General features: G+C 41.1%; 1 protein-coding gene across 8 annotated transcripts in view; it reads left to right on the plus strand.

Annotated features, from left to right (window-relative positions):
- Positions 1 to 26,708, plus strand: part of RANBP17 (RAN binding protein 17) — a 249,100-nt gene that overhangs the window by 163,554 nt on the left and 58,838 nt on the right. For all 8 annotated transcript variants that reach the window (XM_039877752.1, XM_039877743.1, XM_039877708.1 and 5 more), the window contains 4 exons: positions 7,141 to 7,204; positions 7,297 to 7,405; positions 19,712 to 19,815; positions 25,603 to 25,691. In XM_039877752.1, the coding sequence (XP_039733686.1) occupies positions 7,141 to 7,204; positions 7,297 to 7,405; positions 19,712 to 19,815; positions 25,603 to 25,691 (366 nt within the window). The remainder of the gene's footprint in view (positions 1 to 7,140; positions 7,205 to 7,296; positions 7,406 to 19,711; positions 19,816 to 25,602; positions 25,692 to 26,708) is intronic.

The raw sequence follows: 26,708 nt of genomic DNA on the forward strand, positions 1-26,708 counted from the left end.
TGCAGGATAAAAATCATCACCAGTTGACCCCACTAATGTAAATCCGTTTATAGATTGATATTTTTAACATATGTATTTAAAATATTAGTAACAAATAAATAAAAAAACGTGTCATTTTACCATAAAGTTTTTAAATGTTACTTATGACTTTATAATGCATGTCTTCATACTTGCTGGTTCTTTTTTTTCTATTATTATCGTACTCAGTGTTTATGGTTCTCAAAGCCAGTCTCTGAACTTTCCTGTTCTTGTTTCTGACTCGTTTGGAAATTTAAATCGTCAAAGGTCCTCATTTTTAGGAAGTGCTACCAAAGCCTCCTGTTTACTTTTCCTAAGGCATCGGTCTCAAACTTTAGTTCTGCTCATCAGAATCGGTAGCGTGCTTGTTAAAATGGAGATTGCTAGACCTCACCTCCAGAGTTTATATTTTAGGAGGTGTTAGACTGAGGCCTGAGAATTTGCATTTTCAGCGAGTCTCACGTGGCGCTGATGGCTCAGGGACCGTACTTTCGGAACGTGTGCCATAAGGTGATTAGAAAATAGAACAGGATGTCTTAAACAGAAGAGCCAGGGCCTTCTCCCACAGGCATTTCCCCACAGGACTTGGTCTTCGCCAGGAAAAGGCAGACTTGGCCCTAAGTAATAATGTACTACGGGAGGGGGCTTCCGTTAGGTGCAGCCCTGGATTTTTACTGCAGAGAGCCTATCCCATTTCATTCCCAAGGTTTCTGCTTGCCAAATTAGAAGTTTTCCAAATCGTTAGGACTACTGTAATTTTAAAATCGAGTGGCCTTTCGGAGAGAAAGTTTATGTTTTCCCAACAAATTCATTACACGGGGCATATAAGAAACATTTAGCAAATCCATCTGAGTAACTTTGTAGTATACTCTTTAAATTTCCAAGCCTCATTTCAGGAATTCCGGATTCCAGAAGTTCTTTCCGACAGGTACAGACTTGAGCCAGCTGTGCCCTGGGGCAGCTTCCCCAGCCAGGTTTGAGGCTCCTTCTCCGCCTTTGAAATTGTTTTCCAGTCAGAAATTCTGGTTTCCAGCTAACTGGGAAAGGGACGAGATTGTTCCAGTGAGTCAAACAAGGAAGCCGCTGGGAAAACCGGCGAGAATAAGGGTCGTACGAAGCTGCCAAAATAAACTTGCTTATGTTAAATGCTACGAGGGAAGAAGGGGTGAGAGTTCATCTGAAATTCTGAGTTTTTTTATTAATCTTATTTCATTTTTCCTCCTGAAAAATAATTGATCAGTATTTCTACTGCAATTCCTTACTTTACTCAAATTTATAGCAGAACATGTCTCACTTTGGGTTTCAGATGGATAATAATGAGAAATTTCATTTTCTCTTAGGCCCTCTGTTGGTAGTTGACCTTATTACATCATCCTCAAAGGTGTAAGAAAACCCCAAAATATCTTTAAGCTTTTTCAAACAGACACCATAAAAGAGCTCTACGTTAATTCACGAAATTATCCAAACTCATGTTTGCTCTGCTGTCACTGTCAGCGTCAGCAATTCTTGGGATCAATAACCTCTCCATATTATCGGAAGACCACTTAACGTAATTCGCGGGGCCCAGCGCACGGTGAAAGTGTGGCGTGCCTTGTTCCTAAATGACTTAAGAATTTCAAGACCTCAACGGCAGAGCACTGAGCCGAGGGCAGGGCCCTGTGCAAGTGGACAGCTCACACACCCATGACGCTGGCCCGGGTTCAGAAATAATGCCCTCCCTTTGGCTTCAGACTAACCCTCTAAGACTTTGAGACTATCTCCTGCGTTCCTGTATACCAGGATTTGGCGAATGTAGTTCCTATCCACACGCACCGTAAATCTATCTATTAGTTTATTTCTGTTGTTTTCATTTTTGCAAGTCAGAGAGGCTTATTTTCTGTGCAAGCTACTCGATCACCATGAGGATTTTATTCTTTAACCCCAAAACTCTTCCAGTTTCGTTTGTCTTTTTGTCCTTGCTTGTTTAAGTGCAGTAACTAGAACTGCATCCTTATTTAGATTTAACATTGAGTAAGAATAAAATAGTGATTTTTAAATTTAATTCCATACTCAATGATTAGCTTCATCTTACTTACCTCTTCGATTCAGCAAGTGTTAATTAAGCACTTGCTCAGTACAGGGCAGAAGGACAATGAGACATAGATCCCGCCTTCACAGGTTTTCAAATTCTAACAGAATTGGTCCTAATTCCAGACTTCCTTTCCTATATTTCTCCTTCGAGCTCAAAAAAGTCCAATGTATTAATAATAGAGTTTCTTCTTTTTTAAAAATTTAACTCAAATAAGTTACATATTAATGTTCTGAACATCTACACATTAAACATAATGTGAGTTTGTGACATTTTCACATGGTGGCTTTGAGGGAGTTCTTTACTCCCTCAAAGGGAGTAAAGGGCATTTAGACATAGCTTATATACAAACCATGAAACGTACAAGAAATGCGCAAACCAGGCTGCCTCACCCTGTCACTGATCTTCCCACCACTGGGGCGGGGGTCCTGAGTGAGCTGGGTGTCAGGAAAGAGTAGATGATGAGAAATGAAATGAGGGTGAAGGATGGAAGTCAGATCGGGTATGTCCGTTACAGGAAATATTCAGCGATAAACACTAGTAATTCTGCCTTCGTGAAATAGTGTGAGAGTACTTTGCTTTATTTCAGTGACTATCACCATCTCCAGATGGTTTTGAGAATATTAAATAAAACTAGTTCCAGCATACATCCCTCAGGCATACTTCTATTAACATTTCTCATCAAAAGAAGTGTTGATCTATTTTTGTGTTTTCTGTCTCTATCATCCATGGAAAAGTCATCCCATTATTTATCTGCTCTGTGTGTTTTTATACTAGAATCAAGTGTGAGAATCTTTTCCACTCCTCTTCTGTAGCCCCCTTATTCAGACTTTCACTCCGTTCTTTAAATTCTTGCTTCACAAGATTACCTTCCTCGAGTATCGTTTTAATCTGATCACTTCTCTTCTCGAAAGCCCGGAATTACGTCTACCTGCTTCTCAGGTCAAAGTTAAATGATCGATTTGAACTTGAGTCCTTTAACAGTACCTGATTTGTCGAGTTCCCATAACTAGTTTCCTAGTCCACCACTCAGCCACAGCACGTACTTTGTACTTTTCCTTGAGCCAAGGAAATGTCTTTTACCTTCCCCTTGAACACCCTGCATCATCTCTCACAGAATCACATCTACTGTTCTCATTTGACCCATTGTAACTCAGGTCTCTTTTAAATTTGGGGGTCTTGCCAAGGGCTTAGTAAAGCCATCCCAGAGCAGTTATAATCCTTAGTCATCATATTAACTGAAAGGACATGAAGAAGTCATTTAATTTCTCTGAGGCTCAGTTTCTTCATCTGTAGAAAGGGAATAGTATCCACCTGTTAGGATTTTGTGAGGATTAAATAAAATAATAAATATATAACAATATGTCTGTGTTATCTAACAAAAAAAAGACACTTAGTACTGCTGACCCTATCACATAGTAGATGCTCACTAAATATTAATTTCCTTCATTTCTAAACTCCACATAGTGGGCATTTGAACATACTGTTCTCCTCTTGTTGTGAGACTAAACCTTTAACTCCTATTCCTTGTAAGTAATTATTGGTATCCCTCAAGATGCTTCATTTGGTTATATCTATTTGGATTTTTTCGTCTAGTAGGGATCATTAGCATAATCCTATTTTTGAAATAACCAAATATTTCAGTAATTACATTTTGTAGCTATCATCTCTCTACGGTAATTTCCAACATATAATATCCATGAACTTTCTTCTATCATCAAGGTCTAATTCTGTCTGCAAAAACTATTTGTAAACATGTATGGCTTTTAAAAATTGCCCGGATCAGTACCATCATCCACCCCCTTGTACTTAGTGAATATCATATATCTATTACACTGATTTTCAAATAGAAATTTCTTCACATTCTAACACTTCTGTAAATAAGATGTTACAACGGGTGGTATTTTTAAACACTTTTTCTTAGTAGCACGTAAAATCATGTTTTTTATAATTAGTGGTGGTGTAGGTTTGATGAAATATGGTAGATACTTAGTAAAGGCTTGACACCATGAATCGAAGTGACCCTCGGTGCTACTGTACCCATCAGCTACTAAATTAATTAAAGTATGGGGTAGTGCTGTAACTTAAGGAACCAGTTCATTCCAAATTTAGTTCTCTTCCTTCCTAGAGGATGCAGGTATTCAGAATTTCCCACCACCTGTAAGATACACCATTTTTTCACCTTCTTCTTGCTTTTCTCCTGTGGTTACGCTGGCTATCAATAAGCCCACCTTCACCTTCCTGAGTATTTTCATAACCACATGGGTATAGAAAGGAATTTTCTGGGAAACTGTGTTACGTGAGTAGATATCGGGCAGGACTGAGTTTGCTGGATTTGATGAATTGGTTCCCTCCTAAAAGAACAGTTTCCCTGTCCCTCTGGGACCACTTCCGGTTTCCGTTGTCTCTCAAGAAGCTAGCGATCTCTGTAGAGTCACTGCCCTGTCTAAAATCAAATAGACACGATGTGACCTAGTGATAAGAGCTTATACTTTACAGTCAGACAGACTTGGGTTTGAATCTTGGTTCTACCGTTTCCATGTCTGTGTGTGACCCTTCCCGAACTCTCTCTCACCGCTCTACGCTGCTACTGTTAACCACCATTCCACGTGGACTGTTACGAGCTGTCCTGAACGCCACCCGACTAAAACACTCCCGCCCAGCTAAAACGAGGCGACTTCTGAGAACCCTCATCTCTTAGACAAGATAAGATGAAAGAATAAAGATCACAAGGTGATGGAGCCATCTGCCTTTTACTCAAACATCGCAGGCCCTCTTAAGGACCATAGCTGGCTTGGAATTGAACTCCGATAAGGGAATGTAAATGTTCCGATGAACTTTCATTTTTTTCCTTATTGAGAAAAAAAGGTAAAGATTTATTCTTAATCCTTGTTTTCTTTAGAATGTAATTAAAAGGCAGTGAGGCTGGCCGTGGTACAGAGTGCACAGATGCAGTTGTACAGAAAATGTGTCTTTGGCAGATGAGATTCTTCCTGTGAATGTTCTGTTTATTGCTACCATAAATATTCTAGTGTCAAAACATGACTCGCTGTTTATTAGCAGCACTGACGGCAAGGTTCCTATTAATGGCAGTATTCTTATTACCCATAGACCCTGTCACTTCTAACTTTGAAATTCTAAGACAATTGTATTTGGTAATTACTTAAGATATTTCTTAGTTTATTGATCCCGACCATGTTTAACTGAGTGAAGTTTGAGTGGCAGTTCTTCTGCTCAGTGATTTGCACTGGGAAAAATCGTCAAATCTGCATCTTTGCAGGGAAAGAAAGACCTGGTACCTATCAGCCCCGATCTTGTTGCCCAGCAGCCTGCCACAAACACACAGTCCATTGAGCACCTGCTGAGAACACCCACTGAGAGCACCCACTGAGTGCAGTGCCCTGAGGAAGTGTGTAGAGGGAGACCCTGCCTCTAGAAAGCTTACCGTCTCATGGAGGTGGGCCAGGTAGACACGCTCGCTGTGCCGCTCGAATGGCTGCTTTAAAGTCAAAGAGACTCGAATCTAAATCATACGAATCGTTTACTCGTGGAAAGTTTCACTTAAGTTTTTTTGAGTTTGTTTCCTCATCTGAAAAATGGAAGCGATACTGCCTATCTCGTAGGATTGTTAGAATTGACTTTGCAATTAGTAAACATTCTGTAAACATCAGTCCTCTGCATTTTCGTGTCCTCCTCCCTGATTTATAACTGGCACAATCATTTTCATCATCCGAGCCTCACAGCAGTTCTGTAAGGTAGATAGCTTGAGTGTAGGGCTCATCCTCACCTTGTTGGAGAGGGAAACCAGGGCTCAGAGTGGCTGAGTATAGTACTCAGACTCAGCCAGCTGTTTGGTGTAGGGAAGCCAAAAGCCTGGTTCCAGTGTGCCTTCTACTCTTTACGTGCACACCTGAGTGACCAGAGTTCAGAGCTAGACTTCTCAATGCCCCCGTACAGAGGCAATCCCAGAGTTCTGTATTTGGAGACGATGTGAAAGAAAGAGCCAGCGTTTTCTTTGGAAACGTGAAAGGCGCCATGTAAGGCTATGATCGCCTGCAAGAGAAGTATGAGCGAGTATGCAGGGATGACCAAGAGAGGCCCTGGCTGCAGTAGAAAACACGCGACGGAGGTAAAGTAAAAGAAAGGGGTGTTTAGAAACCGAATAGATGTTCTTAGAGCCCACATCAGCCCTTCTTTGATGACGGCATTAACCAGAAATTATTTAGGCCACGTGAGCCCGTTTATGACTTCTCAGCGTTATTCTCATTCTGAGTCAAAGTGCCCGGGTCATAATGCGATGCAGTAGAAAGTGGAATCGGACCCCACTCCGAGGCTCTGCACCGTCAATCCACAGCTGTGTCATCTGGGACAAGCAACTTAATTCAATGAGTGCTTGTTTTCTTATCTATGAATTAGAAATCATAAACACTATTTAACAGTGTAATTGTCAAGATGAGGTGAGTTAACAAATATGTCTTGCACCTAGTAGGGAGTTAAGAAATATTAGGTTCTCTATTGGGTCCTCTCAGCCTGTCCTCTAAAACTGTGACGTGCAATCTGCCACATCCCCCTCATTGTGTTCTGATCTTCATCTGAAGCAGAATTTTCCTAGATTTCTACTAACTGAGCTCCTTGTCTCTTAGAATTGAAAATTTTTCTTTTTTGATAACCTATTATGGATCTTTTATAATTATTTTATTATACAATAATATTAAGTGGAAAGAAGTTCTCACATTACACCCCAAATGTAAAAAAGGTCAGTTTTAATTTTCCGCTATGAAGGCTTTAATAGTAAAGAAGTTTTTATCTTAATTATAAGATTCATTCTTTCCTTCCATAACTAGAACATGTATAGGCTAGGAAAAGTAATTGCACTGGTTAATAATGGATTATCGTTCTTAATAGCATGAAGGACTTTTCTATAGGAATACTCTTTAGAAATAATATTTGTTCTTCATAAATAGAAATTAATGCCATTATAGTTCGGCGTTATTTTGTGATTTATTACCTATTGATAAGAGTTCTATTTCCCCAGATTCCTTAACTTCTATTACCTATATTCTTTTAAAAAAGCTCGTGAAGATAGATGCCGTGAAATTTATGCTAAAAAATCACACGGTAAGTCTCATTTGCTTTAATGAATGACTAGAATGTTCCGGGTCATTTAGATAAAGTATTAGTAACTGTGGATGCTCTTTTGTTTTTATCAGAGTGAACACTTCCCCTTCCTGGGCATCAGTGACAGGTACAGTCTCAGTGACTTCAGGTGTCGAACAACCTTCTACACAGCCCTTACTCGCCTGCTCATGGTAGATCTAGGTAAGGTTAATAACTTAAGCTTGCTTAATAAGGGATCGACAGTACATTCGTGTGGATAAAGAAGTGAAATTCTAGTGAGTACCACATTTAATTGATTGGAATTTGCCAACTCCAGCAGTTTTCTACGACTTTCTAAGATTTGAGCATTCACTCGTTAGCGTCGGGGCCAAAAGACAAATCTTTACTTTAGGTGGTATTTTTCACTTCAGATAGCACTTGCACTAATTCTTTACCTTAAAATTTATTTTCCGGGTATCTTTTAATACATTAATTTTACTGCCGCGAATCCAGGAATGAGCTTAAAGACAGGAAGGCTTTACACAGAAAGATTTTCTTTGTGATGATGTTTAATATAGAGAAAAAATAGAAACAATATAGATGTCCAACATAGGGAATTGTAAAATTAGTCACACCCACTCGATGGAATAGTGTGTGGTCATTAAAATTATGATTTAAAAATAATGCAAGATATGAAATTTCCTGGTATAATAGTAGAAAAGGCAAGGGGCAATATATCAAAAAAAGACGCAGATGAAATTCTTCAAAAATGTTAAATATTGTCTTTGGGTAGTTGGCTAGAGGTAACCTTTCCTCGTTTCTGATTGTTTGAATTTTTCTTTAATACTTATGCAATGGGAAAAATAGACTTGAATTTTTTTTTATGGAAAAGCCGAGGTTGGCCAGGAGTCTCCACAGGTAGACAGCCCCTTAGACAGGCACTTACACCTCTCTGTGGTGCCCGCATTACTCTGGGTCTCCGTTTTCCTTTATGTTTGAATATCGCAGGTTAAATTAATCATTTTGTAGACACGTGAGAGTTTAGTCAATGACGATATCATCCTTAGAGAATATACTACTGATGATACTTTTTTCTTCCTCTCTCTTGTGATGTATTGATTGATCCATCAACTTAAATACGAATTTTTAAAATGTGATCCTTCAAAAGGAAAGAGGATAAATAATTTTATCTTGCATATAAAAGGCATTGAACCTTGTAATGGAAAGATGACCAAACCCCTCTCTGCTCCACTCTTGTATTATTTTTGTGCATTTCAACAGAAGAAAATTAGCATAAAGACAAACAGCCAAAAGTTGAGGGAAATGCAACTAGAATGATTAAAGAGCTTAGCAGGATTGATTTCGAAGGAAAGATTAAAAGAACCATGTATGTATAACTTGGCTAAGTGACAACTAGGGCTCGAGGCAAAGAGAACTGTCTATAAATATTTGAAGAGTGTAAACCAGGCGTGCAAAACCCAATCATCTGCTACCTTAGGCAAGTAGATCTGAGCGACAGCTTTGCATACCGCACACCGGCCTACATTACGTTTTGGCTGCTGCCTTGGAGAGAAGAAGTGCAGCCCAGGTTCTTTGTCATTGTCCTGAAATAAATCATTTAGAGAGCACACTGTGCTGAGCTCTGAGGGCACTACAGAGACCTGGCCATACTGTCCCCTGCCCTCAGCGAGCTTGCCCTCCTCCTTCCCTGTAGTCCGAGCATTAAAGAAGGCCGCGGGGCCCTTGTCTGGACTGAATTTATTCCTGGAGCCTTAGGATTGCTCTTCGAATGATCCTGGCAGACGGAGCGACAGAAATGGGAGACCAAAGTGAAAGAGAACTAGCTGGAGGAGATTTCCTAGAAATTAGCCCCCGACACGCACATCCTCAGGACCTGGCAATGGAAGGGGTCAGGGTCTGTTTTCACATGGGCATCGTAGACAAAAGAACGCGCACGTGTCTGCGGTGGCTTACACCATGGGACCACGGTCACGCTCACCAGCGCTGACGGCTGATGGGCCTGACGGTGCCCAAAGGGCCTTGCGCTGCGCATCGCCTCCGCCAAGGCGGCTTCTGTTCTGCGTGGCTCACTGTAAACTCAGGTATGAGAAACCGAGGTAAAAATGTATGAGTTTGAATAATAGGATTTTATTAGTTTTCACCAGGATTAGAGTTCTTTGAAATACTTAACCTGTAACAAGATAAAGTACAAATTGATTTCATTTATTTATTTCTTTTAATTCTTTAATGTCACCACATATTGGACCCCTTTTACCCCACCCACCTCCTCCCTCCCCCATCCCCTCTATAAATTGATTTTTTTTTAGTTTTTTTTTTTTAAGATAAATGTTTGTTACATTGCAAGCATTTTTTAGATATCTTGTGAGAAACAGAATTGGATATAGATAAAATTAAAAACAATAGCTACCCCACTCATGGAACTTTTACGTTGTTCGGAAAGAGATTCTTTCTTATTTATCAGTGTTTTTCGCTTTTTAAAATGGTGGCAGTCATAAGCATCAAGTGACAGTTCGTGGTGTGTGTTACTGGAGCGTCTTTGCCTTGAGAACCAGAGGGAGCCCCAAATCTGATGAGCTCCCTCGGCGCCCAGACTTCGCCTTTGTCATGTTTTGTAGCACCAGCCCCATTATCTGTTCGCCGTAGGCACTCGGTAAATATTTGGCAAATGAGTGGCACTCACGTGGACGGTAACCAAGACGCCATCCTCACGTCTCCCAGAGTCAGGTCTGCCTGCCAGGCTCTCTCTGGGCGTAGCTTTGACCGGCGGCCTCTCCAAGACAAAGCAGGTGAAACGGCTGGTGACTTCCACCAGTGACTTGCTACACTTGACCACTCTTGTGCTAGATTAGTCGCTTGTGGTGCCTCTATTCAAAGTGTTATTATTTTATAGACGATCATTTGTCGAGTGTTGTTGAAAACAGTTTTATTATTCGAGCCTTTTCTCGCAAACTGGGTCGACTAGAACGTTGTCAGTATTCCCGTATATGTGGTTTTATAGTTTTCTATTGTGTGTTCACTGTCATGGAAACAAGGAAAAAAGAGATAGTTCTCTTTGCCAAAAGCAGCAGACATCCATGTATTAAATGAAAGAAATAAAAATATCAGGTAATAAGAGTGCATCCTTCTCAAACTAAATGAAGAAAAATTTAAGGAGGAACTTTTTATAACGATGATTTTTTTGTAAGAATCAAAGAGAAAAAAACACCTAACCAAGCTGCTAGCAAAGCACTAGACGTGATTCTTGGATTGCTAGAAAGCATATTCTAATTCAGTCCTACAAAATAAATTGAATGTTTTGTGTATAAGCCTTGCACATTGGAGTGATTAGAAATTGGGTGTCACATTAATTGATATTTACTTTGAAATGCATTTTGGTTTCGATTCAACAATTTGTGCTTTGTGTGAATTTAATTAGATGCTATGTGCCCCAGGTTGTGTTTCAGATGAAAATGGGGGGTTTTTTGGCAATAAACAGTTGTACTATTTTATCAAATTGCTCCTTGGCTAAACTAGATAAAATGTTCTGCTGAATAAAGAACATAATTGAAAACATTTCATCATCAGAACGATGACGTTTCGTGTTGGCGATGTATTTTTTGTATTCCAAGAAATTATAAATGGAAATGGAAAAATTCCCTTCACGAGATACCTTACAGAAGACAATGGGTGACCGACCACACGTGTATGCATGGTAGCCCTTCCAAAAATCACTTAAAGTTCCTTAGGTTTTTTTTTAAATTAACTTCGTCAATCTAATAAACTAAAAGAAAGATAGTATTACCCAAGCCAGTAAATGGAGACCCTCCGGGGAGCTGTTCAGTATAAAATACTGGAATAAATAAAAACCTTCTGTTTTGTTTAGTTCGAGTGGAAGTGAATTCAGTTGACAAATATCGGAGAGGCTAGTAAGTGTGGAAAAAAGCTATAACAAGGCTTTTTGTTTTGTGGAGAACTTAGTATTATTAGTTACAAATTCAGTTGTTATCAGCCACAAATTTAGAAGTGTCCAATGTCACCAGTAGTTGTTTTCCCTTGCACCTTTTATGAGTGCACCTTATCTCAAACTCTGAAGATGAGAATCGTGATGATAGAACCTGAGCGAGCAAAGCTTTCCTTAGATGCTCAGACTCTCAGATGCAGTCATATATTTTAATGATCCCAGGGAAGCTAATATTAAAATGGCGTTTATACACATGAAGAGATACTTCTCTCTATAGGGACGAGGGTAACATAGCATCCATCTACCTTTGTGGCTTATAACGGGTACTTAACACCTAAAGATATCTCTAGCTGGAATTTCAGAAATTTTAAATAACAAGTAAATGACTTGAATAAAAAAGGAAGAGTATTCTACAAATCGCTAGTAAGGATAGAAGTTAAAAATACAAAGAAGGAGGAAACTTTCCTTTTCTTTAGTAATAATAACTAAGATCTGTTTACAGATTTGTAGTTTTAAAACCACTTTCATATACATTACCCTATTCGATCCTCGTGACAGCCCACACGAGCAGGTACCGTTGCATTGTCCGGCCGTTGGAAAAGTGAGGTGCAGAGATTAGATGTTTTGCCCAGAGTCGGTCATGGGCCCTGTAGCCCTGTGACCACACGTTCTTGTTCCTTTTGCTAAGTCGTTACTTCCACCTTTCACATGTTCGATTGATTAGGAAATGTAACTTTTTCTTCTTCATTTTTGTTTGAACTGTTTGGACTGAATGATTGATTTGAGGCTTTGGAGACAGTGAGAAGTAGGGAGAAAGGTTACTTTCCCAGCTTCTATCAAATAAAGATAGATTCACGTTTATTATTTGCCCTATATAGGCATATTATATTTCCATGGTCAGCGAAAGTCAAATGCAGTTTTTAAAATTTGTCCTTATGTCTAATAATTGGCCAAAGCGTATTTCTTTTGATGAATAAAGAAACGCAAAAGATATCCCAGGAGGATTTAGCAAGGGAGAAGCTGGATCAGAAGCAGCTAATGTTCTGATAGATAGGAAGAATACACCCATCTATCACCCGTGTCCATGACTTGGCAAAGACAGTCTGGAAAATAGACGTGGGGGGCGGGGGTGGGAGTGGGCAATAAGGGGTAAAGAAGCAGCTGGAAATACTTAGAATCTATAATGAGATAATTAAGACTAATTAGCTGGCCCTGTTGGCAGAAAGCAGCCCATTAAGTCCAGATCCAGTTTTAATAACTTACCTGGTTTTGAGGGTACAGTCCAAAGCGCCCCAGGGGACGAGGTGCTTCAGGGACGAAACTTTTTAGGGTAGCTTCTTAGGGAAAGAGTACAACAGTCTGCAGCGGGCAATGTATTTTTCTTCTGGGAATTAAAATAAACATTCTGGTTCCCTAGGGAGAGGGATTAAAGGGAGCCTCAATTTTTTTATCTATTAAATGGAGGAATCTACCTTAAAGAGTTGTCACGTGGCTTAAATAAGATAAAGATGTGCAAAAAGGGCCTGGAACAATTTCTGTCACAAAAGAAGTACTCAGTATATATCACGACACAAATGTTTACTGAATGTACTGTTAGGGACACTGACTGCCACCGGCACCTCCCGACGAGGCAGGTTCGGTGCCCTTGATGCAGCCACCCTGCCTTCAGTACCTGGGCTACTGTTTTCCAAAGGAGCATAAGTCGGCGACACTTCCTGACAGACTGGAATACCATGCTGCCCTGCCTGAAGCCACAAGCCATCTCAAAGCCCGCGAACTGCTAGGCAGTTTAGAGGGAAATGAAAACGAAAACCGAATTCTGGCCCAAGTTAGACAGATCTAGCTAAGCACGTTTCTCAAGGCTTCATCCTGGAACTTCACACGCGCTGTCTGAATGAAGCACTGGGGAAGAGCCGGTGGTGTGGGCCTGGGCCTGTGGGAGTCGCTGGCTCTTCTGACATTACCCGCCGGGACTTGGTTTTGAATGGATTGTTCGTCCTCTTCATTCTCTTTAGTTTGAAATGGAGGCTTCAGGCCCGAACTTTACTGACTGCGTTAGTTTCCTGTTACCACTGTCACGACGTACCACAAAGTCGATGCTAAAATATTACAGATTCCTCATTTTACAATTCTGGAGGTCGGAGGTCTGAGGTGGGTCTCAGTGGGCTGAGTCAGGGTGTCGGCAGGACAGTGCTGCTCTCTGTAGGCGCTCAGGAGGGACGTGTCCCCTCGCCTGCCCCAGTCCAGAGACGGGCTGCTTCCTGGGCCCGTGGCCCTCTCTCTCCAGCGACATCGGACCAGCGCCTCACGTTGCCAGCTCTCCCTGTCTCCCCGCTAATGCTTTCAAGGACCTTCGTGATTACATCGGACCCCCCCAGATGACCAGGATAACCTTCGATGTCAAAGTCAATTGATTAGCAGCCTTAATGCCCCTTTGTCATAGAATCGAACATCTTCACAGAGTCCAAGGGTTTGGATGTGGACACCTTTGGGGGCCACTACTCAGCCTGCCACACCGACCTATCACCGATGCCAAAGTGTTTCGCGTAATGCTCGTCACGCGGTAAATCCTAGTAACTGCTGGCCACCATCATTTGTCATTACCATAGTTACTTTATTACTTGCTTCTCCTTGGCCACTCCCCGTGTAATCCAGCTGAGGAATTTGAGGAAATGAGAAATTTCACTATTCTGTATACATTTCAAGGGATGGAGATAGGGGGAAAGAAACCCAGAGTTTTACTGTTTGTGGTTTTGGATTTTTATTTTTCAAGATTTACATACCATAAAATTTATCCTTTCAAAGTGTACAATTCAGTAGTATTTAGTATATTTAGACTATTCACATAGTTTTACAACCATCATCATCTAATTCCAGAATATTTTCATCGCCCCAGAAAGAAACTCTGTGTCTTCAAGCAGTCACTCCTTCTTACCCCTCCCCGCAGCCCCTGGCAGCCCATAATCTACGTTCCAGCTCTACGGATTTGCCCATTCGAGGCCTTTAATATAAATGGAATCGCATAATATTCTGTCTGGCATAATGTTTTCACGGCCCATTCATATTTTAGCATGTGTCAGCACTTCGTTCCCTTTTACCGCTGACTAATATTCCTTCGTGTAAATATACCATATTATTTATCCATTGATGAATAGTTGATGCACAATTGGGTCGTTTCTGCCTTTTGGCTGTGATGCTAATGCTTCTATGAACATTCGTGTTTAAGTCTTGTGTGGACACAGGCTTTCACTTCTCTTGGGTTTATATCTAGGGGTAGAATTGCTGAGTCACATCGCAATTCTGTGTTTAACTTTTTGAGTAACTGCCAAACTTTTCTCCACAGTGGCTGCATCGTATTATACTGGCTGCACTGTTTTACATTCCCACCACTCGAGGTTTTAAATGACACAAAATAACAAATCTAGTGTCCTGCAACTTATCCAAAAGCCAACCTACTGACAGAGTTACTATCGGTATTTTAATGTCACTTCAAAGGAAAAGTATTTGAAACTCAGAAAAAGGAATAGCTTTCTATTGAATCAGATCCTCAGAAATCCAGTGGAGGGAATTAGCTTTGGGTTTTACTTAAAAGCCAAAGAATTTATTATTATTTTAAAATCTGTGCATGACTGAGAACTTACAGTGTTATGTTAATATTTACTTTACTCGATGTCATTGAAAATATTAATCTATAAATGGGCACTTGGCCTTCAAATCAAACTGGTTTCTGGGCCCTCATCTTGTTAGGGAAAAAAAGTCAGATTCAAGTATTATTTATAAAGTGATCACATATACATTCGGCATACTAAATATATGACTGCATATTTGAATATGACGTCATAACACAGATGAGGAAACAGTCTGTAACATGTTGTATAAAGTTGTTCGCATGATGTAAGCAGAATTGAGCAGCTTCGCAGCGTGGAGGATACAGCACGTCACGTCGCAGTCACAGAGGAAGCAGTGCTACCTGAAAGGCAAACACTCTTGTCAGAATAAGGCCACCGGTGTCTCGGCGTCGCCTGCCTTAACCTTGAACGACTGCTGAGGAATTTTTCTCCTCACCAGCCACGTTGATTATTCTTCACCCTTTTGGTGCGGCTCCAGACTCAAGATTCCGTGACGCTGACTTGAGCCCCCACCTCTGACACCTTCCACTCCAACAGAGACATGGGGAGAAGAACATGAGATCGGCAGCAAAGCAGATTTGGTTGAGGATCCTAGTTCACTGACATTTTATCAGCCGGAGGATATTGGGCAAATCGCTTATCTCCTTTGAGCCTCTCTCTTAGTTCACATGTAGAATGAAGGAAATCATCACCTAACTTCACAGGATTGTGGACACAGTTTATGACACTCAACAGTGCTTCAAACGTAGTAAGAGCCGCGTGGGTGTTCGTTACGTAAACAGCGCCAGAGTCATTGCCTGCGCATAGTCAGCACTCAGGAAATGACCGCTGTTATTCATTCAGACACTACGCAGATATTCCTCGAGTGCCAGACGCTATACCAAGCACCCTGTAGGGATACGGCCAGGATCGAAACAGACCAGGTCACTTCCCCAAGGAGCTTGTGTTCTAGTAGGGAGGGCAGCGAATACATTCGTAAATTACTAGCCAGTCATACTACGTAAGTCTCATAGGGGTTGGAAAGTGGCTGAGGGCGGGAGGTAGGTCCCGCGGTGCCATCTAGGTGCAGTGCTCAGTGGAGGCCTTTTCTGCAGAAGTGACGTTTAAGTAGAATCGCTGCTCACGTTTGTCTTCGGTATTTTCTCCTTGACTTCTCCCTGCGCATCCTGGTGGCCGCGCCCTTGTGCTCCCGATGTCCCTGTTTGCCTCAAAATTTGACTGAGGAAAGAGGTGAAGTCAGGAAGGTTTTTGATCTGTAGCTCAGTACGTTAAGGAAAGGGTGGAAATGTTAAAATCCTGAGTTTATGCTTTCCCCGGAAAAGCTTTGCTCCCAGCGGAAGGGTATCGGCCTAGGGACCTCGTGGCCACACTTTATTTGATCACCATCATCGCCTAAGTCCATGTCAAACTCCAAACAACAAAAACGCTAATGGCCGTCATTCATTAAGTGCCAGACACTGAGCAAGGGCACTTACACATGTTTTGTCATTTAATCCTTACAGCTAACTTTAGGAAGTACGGTAGCCCCCTCCCCCGCCCATCCACGAGAGATACATTCTGAGACCCCCAGTGGATGCTCGAAACCACAAATAGTACCGAACCCTGCAGATGTTGTTTCTTTCTATACATACATGTCTGTGGGAAAGTGTAGTTTCTAAATCGGGCACAGTAAAGAGATTAACGATAGCTAATAATAAAATAGAACAGTTATAATAATACACCATAAGAAAAGATGTGAGTGTGGCCCCCGGTTCAGGCGGCCCCTTGCTGAAGCGTTTCGTACTGGCTCGATTCTTTCTGGCGCAGAGCATGGCCGTCAGTCAGATGCGTTTTCCGTTCAGGTCTTCCACCTGCAGATTTAATGCCTCTTCCATCCTAACTAAGCACTTACCAGGCACTGTGGCCATAACTTTTGCAGTTCGAGGCGTGACAGCGAAGCTAGCACACATTTTTTTTCCTCCTTCACAATTTCACAGATAGGTTTGTTCTTCCCATCGTTCTTAGCCGCCTCAGCATACGATTTTTTTTCTTTCCTTAGTAAGTCAGAAACTTTCACCTCTCACTTAAAGGAAGCACTTCACGGCTTCTCTGTGGCAGATCCGACTTGCCAGCCTCGCCGCCCCCGCGCTTCGTGTCGCTGTTAAGTAGAACGAGGGTTGGGTGAACACGAGCACCGCGATACCGTGACAGTGGCTCTGACCGAGACGGCTGCTTGGCGCCAGATGGGCGGGGGAGCATCTGCGGCGTGGACACACCGGACAAAGCGATGATTCACGGCCCGGCCGGGACAGGGCGAAATGCCACAAGATTTCACCATGCGACTCAGAGCAGCACGCAATTTAAAACTTATGAATCGTTTTATTTCTGGAATTTTTCATTTCGTGTATTTGGACCTCGATTAAGCATGGGTAATTGAAACTGTAGAAAGTGACACCACAGATAAGGGGGGGGGGTCTATTGTAAATATTATTTAATGACAGATGAGGACACGAAGGTTTGGATGAGCGAAGAGACTTTATCCAAAACCAGACGGCTGGCAGTAGCAGAGCCAGGATTCAAGCACCCACTCTTTCCACCTCCCTTGTCAGCCTGCGGTGTTCCCGTCAATACTTGCAGACTTAGAAAATGCTTCATCTTAGAGGATCGAAATTATATAGTTTAAATAGAATGTAAATGTATTACATATTTAAGGATTTGATAACGTTTACTTCAGTGAACGCATTATTCTATATCAGGTGTCTTATTAAATAAGGGAGTTTTAAAATTCACCTTTATTGTGCAATAAAGGCGAATTTCTATTCAAATACAGTATTTCTCTAATACATGCCAGGCACTGTTCTCAGTACAAATACTAAAATCCTAGTATCACCACTGCTGTTTACTGAGCACCTTCTATTTTTCACGTGTTATAAGATTTAATATTGACAATAACCTTCACAGATAGGTATTTTCATCCTTATTTTGTAGGTGAGAAAACAGACTCAGAGTGACTGGTAAATATCTGAAGCTGAACAGTATGTGGGGAAGCCAGACACCAAGGCTGTTTATCACTCTCTGTTCTGAGTTCTCTTTGACTGAGAAATGCAAAGATACAGTCTCGGCTCTCCAGAAGCGAAGCCAAAGATACTATCAGTGTGGGCCGATAGACCTGATGATTTACATACACGTTATAAACTTTATCTCCTTCAATCCCCACAGTAACCCTCATCAGATGATGGTAATGGTGGAATGATGTAGGTGGTATTATTAGTGTTATTATAAGCTATCTGCCTAAATACCCGCCATCTAAGGCCTTCTGATAAATGGTATCAGACAGACAGAATGCTGTGTGAAACCGAAGAGGGAAGGCGGGACACTTGCAGTGGGACCTCGGGCACTTGTGGGGGAGCTTGGCTCAGATGTTGGGAAAGTGATCATCTGACCAGGCTTTGGAAAATAAGAATGGCTCTGTAAAGCTCTCCGACGTTGTCACCGCCTGACAGAGGGCGTGCCTAAGAGGAATAACTTGGTCGCACAGCCAGTCGACGGAGCAGGGATTATAATTTGTTCTGCCTCACCCTTTGGCTGGGATCTTGACCCTTGCCTCCAACAGCACACCAGGACAGACTCAGCATTTTGACATCTCGTTGTGAACAAAGCCAAGTCCCCGATTCTCTCGGACTCTGGAAACAAATTACGTAAGGTTAAAGGGAAAAGAGAAGTCACGAAAGATCAGGGTCAGCCAAGTGAGCCACTCCTTACAAGTCGAAAGATCCCGATTCTGCCGTTGGTCTGTGTACGTGGCCTTGGACCTCAGTTTCCTTGTCTGTAGAATGATGTACAGGCCAGTGTTTCTCAAGTATTTGCATGCCTCTGAATTACCTGGAGGGCCTCTTAAGACAAAAATCGCTAGACCCCACCCCAGAGTTTCTGATTCAGTGTATCTGGGCTGGAACCCAGGAGTTTACTCTAACGAGTTCCCACGTGATACTGATGTTGCTGGGTCAAGGACCAAACTTTGGGAACCACTGATCTCTTCTCTGAGATCTCGTTTCTTCTTCAGTGCTCTATTTAAAAACCCAGGGTAGAAATCAGGAAGGCAGGACCAAATCGTGCCACCTTGAGCAAGTCACCTAACTTCTCTCTGCCTATTTCATCAGTAAAAGTGGGGCTCTTAGTTCCCTGTGGCACAGGATGAATGAGAATCAACTCTCTCATTTAGAAAGAAAAACTCTTTTAAAAAGAATACTCTATATAATTGTCAGTTGTGCACATCCGTGTGAAGTGAAGACTGCTTTGGCAGAGCCCCTGAGAAAACTGTAGTCTAACTTTTAAGGCAAAAAAAAAAGGAAAATGTCTCTCCCTTTCTATAAAGAAAAAGAAGCTTAGTACAAGAGGAAATGTACCCATGGAGAATGTACTTAAAATCGAAATGACCCACGAGGTACTTCATCCTATTTGGCAGATAAAAGTTTGCCTGCTATCTGTTTAACAAATTAAGTTTTAAAAACAAAATAATAAATAGAAGAATAATAACTTAGACTTCTCGGGGCACCTGAGTCTGTGAGCCCTTCGGGGTCTTGGCACCCAAGGAGAAGGGGAAAAAAAGATCTTTGTCTCTGAGGCTTTGAAAGTCGCTTCCTGAGGCATCAGGGTGGCTCTGGGGGCCCCTAACAGCCGAGGGGCTGAGATGCCTGGGGCACGAGTCTGTTTGGTCCAGTAAAGAGCCAGGGGAAGACAAAATGGCTGGTAAGTAATTCTGCTGTTTCATCTGGTGCAAAAAGAGAAGGCAGAACCCCAGAATATTCAGTGAACCAAAGCACAAAATGTGCCCTGCGTGTGACTGCAGGCCAACCCCTTCGCGAGAACATTTCTACCCTGAACGGAGCTCTCGCAATTGAGGCTCACATACGATAGCACACGTTTTAAACCGTGGTCACCCTTTTGTTTTTCTGATAGGCGAAGATGAGGACGAATTTGAGAATTTCATGCTGCCTCTGACGGTCTCTTTCGAAACAATATTACAAATATTCAACAACAACTTTAAACAAGAAGATGTAAAGGTGGGTTCGTTTCCAAGCACGGGGAAAGAATTTTGTCCTTCCTAGGATACCTAGGTGCAGAAGGCTCTACCTGCGCACGTGCGCCCCGAGCCTCATCCACCCCACGTTCTGGGTTGCACGTGTCTTTGAGCCCTACTTTTCATATAAGTACTGAAGTTTCTTATACAAATGCACTTTGAGGTCAGCGGTGAGTTTGGATAGTCCGTTGATGATTAGATGGCACAGGTTCGTCTCTCGTGGCAGTCAGCATCTTTGAAAGAGCATTTCTCGGGGGTACGCCACCTTAAACCTCCCCGTTCCGTCATCTACCCGGCCCTGTACGTTTCAGCATGTTTATATGGAGGAATGCACAAACATACACATGCTAAAACGCTACGTCTCTAAATATTTTTTTAAACAAGAATTTATATAAATCAAGACTTTATTAAATGGCTAGGCATATATGTATAAATAGGAGCTGGGCTTGAAGTATTGCATTCTTAAACTGAACAAAGTGATTAGGATAACTGATAGCTAAATAAGGTTTTTATGTGCCTGTGGGAGCCATATTAGGATTGATTTGACAAGTCAGTTCAGCTGTGGCAACAGTCATAATATCTAAGACAACATTATGTTTTATTAGTAAAATCCTTAAGTGTAGCAAGCTGTTTGTGACAAAACAGCCCCATATTTTAATGTGGAGGGTGGGGAGCATAAGATCTGCTAAATAGGAATAGCATCTTCTGAAATTGTAATATGTCGGGGCTGTATTAAGTAGATTGACACTGATTATTATTTTTAAGGGACTAATAAATGTACTCCAGAGAACGCAGGCACCTTTGTTGGTGATGCCTGAGTCATATTTTATTGCTCTTTGAAATACATTGAAAATATTAACCATCATTTTGAATGGTTCCTCCTCTCTCTACCAAAAAAAAAAAAGCAAGAAGCCAAATAGAAAAATGATGGCCTTCGATGGTTATTTTAGTATAATTCTTCTACCAAAAAATAATTAGCCAAGTACTATACCTTTTAATTTGAAATAGAGTTTTTGAAATGAACATTTATCAACATGGGATTGTCACAGAATTGTAAAACCAAAAAGGATCGTGGGGACCGACTTCGTGTTTATAGTCTTGCTGAAATTCTTCACCCGTTTTTCTACTCAGGTTAGATGTGTTTTTTGAGGTGTTTTACAAATATTTTTGGTGACCAGCAAGATCTCTGCAGCTTTAAGGTGGCCATTGCTACCCTTTACATGAGAAAGAAGCGAAGTTCAAAACCACCATCTTCCTAAAAATTACATTTGTCTCATTTGAAGATTTCATTATACTCCAAGCCCGTTTTGATGTAATCCCATCTAGTTTGATAGAAACCATCTTCCTCGAGTCATTTTTAATGGCGTTCCAGTGATATATCCCTAAACCAGCAAGTTCTTAACGACCCTGGAAAGTGACTGCTTGATTACACTTTAACGGTATTTGCAAATAAAATCACAAGTAATTAAGGGGAAATCTCCAGGCTTTTGAGCAAGTTTGATGCATGATAACTGCCTGATTCAGCTTCATCTAGAGTAATGCTGTGTAGGCAACAGCTACCGAGATCAATAGCAACGTAATGATAGTGGCAGAATTAAGTGAGTAACCTGAGAACTGTGCCTCAGAATGCATGCAGCTGCCACGAACCAAGGCCACACAGTGCACTCCGCGCTTCCGTCCTAAATGTTCATCAAAAGACGCCCTGCAGGAAAATGGAGTTAGATGCTCTTTATTGCTGATCGTGTCTCTTGCCACATTTATCAGGGAAATTGGATTAGCAGTTGGCAGCTGCAGGTAGACAAGATTCTGCAGTGATTAAATATGCAGCTTGGCTGCATTTGTTGTGACAGACCTTTAGTAAATTCTACTGTAAGCACCATCTGTCTAATTTGTATAAAGAAAACTTGGTGCTTTAAGCTACCCGTAAAGAACTAAATCTGTTGCTTTATCATAAACAAAACTTTTGCACTAAATGCTTTTAAATGTAATTTATTAGGTTAAGGCTATTTTTCTATCACGATGAATAAATAATACATGCAAAAGTGCTTTCAGGTACTTCATTTCGCAAGTACTAGAGATAAAAACAGTTCTGTTTTGTTCTTCAATAAAGTATTTAGTATTCCAATCCACAGGAGGTGATGCTGTTAAAATATCTCTATGAAAATGCCTCAGGACTGCTATATTCATTTAATTTGCAACCCTTACCAGGATTTTCTAACTCCCTATTTATAGATATTTTTCAAATGCGGATTTTAGGATGAACATAAACATTAAGGACCTGTGTTGCCAAATTGAAATACGGTTGCGAGGGGGAGGAAATGCTGCACAACTCTCAAATTTATAGGTTTGTTTTCTTACTTAGTCCTAATAAAATTGAAGAGAGCATGGAATTTTTGTCTTGGGTTTTTCTCTTCAAAGTAAAGGAAAAGAAAGAAAGAAAGAAAATGCTGTGACAAATCCTGACTCTGAAGCATTAGTTCAAAATATATGTTTTTCCCTCATATTATTGTATCCATAGTAAACCGTAGTCCAAAATACTCCCCTGACTCATGCATCATTTTTGATTTGGCCATGACGTCATCGGTTTTAAGGAAAAATGAATGAAACTTACCAGAGGAAGAGGAGCAGTTAAATAGGAACCTGCTATCTTTAGTCCCTCCGTATAAACTCCACAATGTTAAATTATTTAAAATCCTTGATTTTCAGCATGCGCACATTAAAAGTTTTCGCACTAAGTGCCAAATGTTGCAAACAGCACTTTAACAGAATGATTTTGCTTTGATCCCTGTAGCAGTTCCTGAATAATTTATCACAGGTTATTGCCTTAATTCTGGAGAGGGATAGAGCAATAAAGGCAGATGAAAACACTCCAGTTGAAACACCTTGGGGCCTGCTCATTCCTCTGACACGGCTCTTTTGTTGGAACTATTTAGAGGTTATTAAGATGTGTCTCCAGAATTAAGAGTATGCTGTAAGGATGAAGACAGCCATCTTAATTCTAAAGACAAAGCACAATGACCCTTCACCTTCTTTTTCTTTGTTGTTATTATATAGTAGAATTATGAGGGTAATATTATAGCTGCCCCCAGTAGTGCCACTACAGTAAAGGGTCTGTCAGACTTTCCATTAGAAACCCTATTTTGGGGGTCGGGGTGGAAGGAGCCGCAGTTCAGCTGCTTCCTAGACCATCCGTCTCACACTTGGCACACAGACAACTGTTCACCACGCCGCACACTGGAGCAGGGAGCAGATTCTCCTCAAGCCATCTGAAAAGGAGTCCCCAGGACCAGACACCAGACCTGCCCACCTCCCCAAAACAACCTCGCTAAAAATATGGGGGCCGCTCGCGTGTCCGGTCAATCAAGTGTTGACCAACCGTAGGAGAAAGGCCACTTTTCCGATAAACCCCTTCGTACGCTTTTAAATGAGATGGTGAATCGTGGCTCCTCCTCCCCAAAACTTCAACCAGATCACCTCTCGCTCTCTGAGATCGTTTCGTAGCCGGGTTGAGCTCCTGGCGAAGTTTCCTGTGTCGTGCCAAAACTGGGTATGTTTTGGCTCTCAGGAAAGTATTCAGTGCTGTACGAGTATCTGTGTGGATTATTACACAGATACTCTTGCTGCTTTGAGACAAAAGATATTGCTCGAGCATAAGAAATCCGTTTCTTAACGTTAACGCCGCATTTTCCTGCTCATGTCAAATCTTTCGAAAACGTACACTTAGTTATTATGTTGTTATATTCTTTCTCCTCTCTATAGTAACATTCTCTAAAATTAAACATTGATATATTTTCAGTCAATTAGAGCACGTCTATTATCTTCGAAGGAAGAAAAACTTGTAATGAAATCAATTTTAATCTTTTTGTGTAATGAGGATAGTCTAAAATGTTTTGAGAGCCCTTTGCAGTAGACATAAAGAAAGTGAAACTCATGGTCCCTATTGATTAGAGTCGAATGGTGGGTACCTTATATCTATCTATCTATCTATCTATATCTATATATATCTATCTATATATATATATGCGAAAATTTAAGATTTTTTTGAAGAGTACCCTGTAAGTGCACGTAATAAAAATAGACCAAAAAGGTCACTTTAATAGAAAGACTGCATAGCTAAATGCTCAAGAGCAGAATTAGTCAAAGATGGCTTCTTAGAAGATCTATTTTTTTTTTTTCTAGAGGCCGTGAGAAACGGGAAGCCACGAAAGGGGGCAGGTTCCAGGTAGTGAAGATAGGTTACATAGAAGGCAAAATAGTTTTTTTAAGAAAAATAGCAAGTCTCATGAGAGAACTATACAGGAGACTAGCCAATTACAGAAAAACACGGCCTGGCGAGATTATGAGAGGGAAAAGAATAAGTCGTTTAAAGAAGCAGGAACAGGTCTTCGGGATTTACAGATTCAGAAATTGAGATGACCATCACCCTGTAAACTGTTAGACAGTATAGAAACTGAGCATCCTTATAAACAACTTCCAGTTACAATGAGTCACCTATTAGGTGCAGTGGCAGGAAGATCAGAAATTTATAGACACCTCTGACAGGTTAACTGTTTAATACTTTGAAATGTTGTTCAGCCAGTAAGGTGAGGGTCATGACTCATTTCCAGGTCCCTAATGATGATTTAAACACCTTCCTAAAGAGGTTTTCATTTTTTTACTGAAGCGTGAGGGGGGAATGATCTGGTCAAATGAAAAGTTCAGAGACCATTTTCCGGCAGATATTTCCACTGAAACAGTATCTTCAGAAGTCGCAGTTGCATATCTCAATTATCCCACCCCCTTGCTTTCCAGTTCTGTTTATTTGTGCTCTTTGTTCTGACATCCTAGCATCTGTTCATGGGTTTTCTTTTTCTCTTCCCGGGCATCAGCCTAAGGACAGCTTAATTAAGCATCCACAGTACAAGTCAGATCTCTTTTAGAGTCAAGTTTTCTTTCTCTCTCTCTTTCTAAAACTAAATATTTATGGAGACGTGCTCTAATTGACTGAAAATATATCAATGTTTAATTTTAGCGTGTACCAAAATGCTCTCGTTAGGCATTTGTACATAAGTTTATTAAACTTATTCCTTACAATGCCTCTGAAAGAGATACTGTTAGCCCCTTTTATAGATGAGAAACTGAGACTGATAAACTACCGTCCTTTAAGACTTACAGCTAAGGAGCGCAGCTGGATTCAAAATTAAGTCTTCCGACAACGAATATAGAACTCTTTTCTTTACACCTTTTTCTTGCTTGGGGAATGACAGTGCGTCTCTGGGTATGTCACGCTACTGATAGGTTGCCTGGCCAGTTTTATTTTGTCCTCAGTCACTAAGGATATTCCTTTGGGATCTCGAAATGCCGGTGTGCTTCCAGGATAGACTCTGAATTGCATAGTGGGGCTGATTTCATGCGAGCCAGTGTGGCTAAGGTTTGCTATTAAATAATGTCTAGACCTCTAGACCCTGTGCATTTCTGTTTTGTGGAATTATCAATCCTCTTTTATATTTTTCTAATTTGGCATTATTCAGAAACAAAACATTAATCTCCATGTTCCTACGCTACTGGAATTACAACTTAGCTCAATTTATAAGAATCAAAGTGGAGTTGGTCAGCAGGTTTGATGGTCTGTTTGTTTAAAGAGTCTATGGTTTTCTATAGAAAGGGATCTGAGCGAGACATTTTAGCTAATGAATCAAAATCAGATATGTGGTCATTATTGCCTGATTATTACTCCATCTGCTCTGTGCTCACGTGAAAATCAATTACTGTGTCTCTTTCCCACTGACAGCGTATGTTGATCGGGCTGGCAAGAGATCTTCGAGGGATTGCCTTTGCACTGAACACAAAGACCAGCTACACCATGCTGTTTGACTGGATGTATCCTTATTACACTGTGACAATACCAGCTCTGTGCACAGAGGGATGCCAGGCCCCTCGCTTTCCTTTAATAGTATGGCACAGTAGGGAAGAGGAAACAAAGCTAAATGAACTAATGTGTAATCAGCTAAAAATTACAGCACAGTGGCAGCAGAGCAGATAACTGAGCACAGCATTTGGAGACCAGCTCAGAGAGGTCACTTTTTTGGTGTCATTAAATATTGACAAGTTAATGATCACATCCCCACATGATTGTTTATGTTGGAGTTGGGGGCCAGGGGAGGAATCAGGCTAACATCTTTAACTCAGGACTCGTGAATCCTACCATGTGGCATTTTCGAGGAGGTTCGAATTTCTCCTTCATCTCAATTAGCAGGACTGAGAAGGTCACCTTATCTCTTTAAGTCTTAATTCGTCATGCTACAGTTTTTCATCATCGTGAAAATATTAGTGGACCTAGAAAGGGGGAAATAAGTGGTCGGAATTTTTCATTTGGTATATGCGTTTACCTTTGCCAAGCCTTAGTACAGACAGCAAAATAAACACAGAGACAAACATCCCCCACAGAAATGTATCATCATAGAAGAGGGAAAAGAACATGGACTTTGGTGTCAGGCGACCAGGCTTGAAATCCCAGCTGTTCATTGACTGTGTAAACCTTGGCAAGTCATTTCACCTCTCTGAGCCTCAGTTTCCTCATCTTAAAAAGGAGACATCCAGTATTATGGCTCATCGTGACCATTGAAATAGGCGACGCAGTTTGTGTAACATCTGAAACGTGCGAGAGTCATAAAAGGTCCATGTTGTTTTAATAGGATTGTTTTGTTATTGTGTGGATCCTCAAGTCATGTAAGTGTCATATCAAGTTTTTCGTGCCTTTATGCATGAAATCATCAGAGCACATGAGAAAAATTCTGTAGCCTCAAAGCTATTCTAATTTTTAAGTTCCACTGTGACTCAGTTGCTCCTTCCAAGTCCTTCTTATCCAAACTTCCCTCATAAATTGCAAAAGAAACT

This window comes from Pteropus medius, unplaced genomic scaffold, assembly GCF_902729225.1.
Source record: "Pteropus medius unplaced genomic scaffold, Ma_sr-lr_union100, whole genome shotgun sequence".
NCBI lineage: Eukaryota > Metazoa > Chordata > Mammalia > Chiroptera > Pteropodidae > Pteropus > Pteropus medius.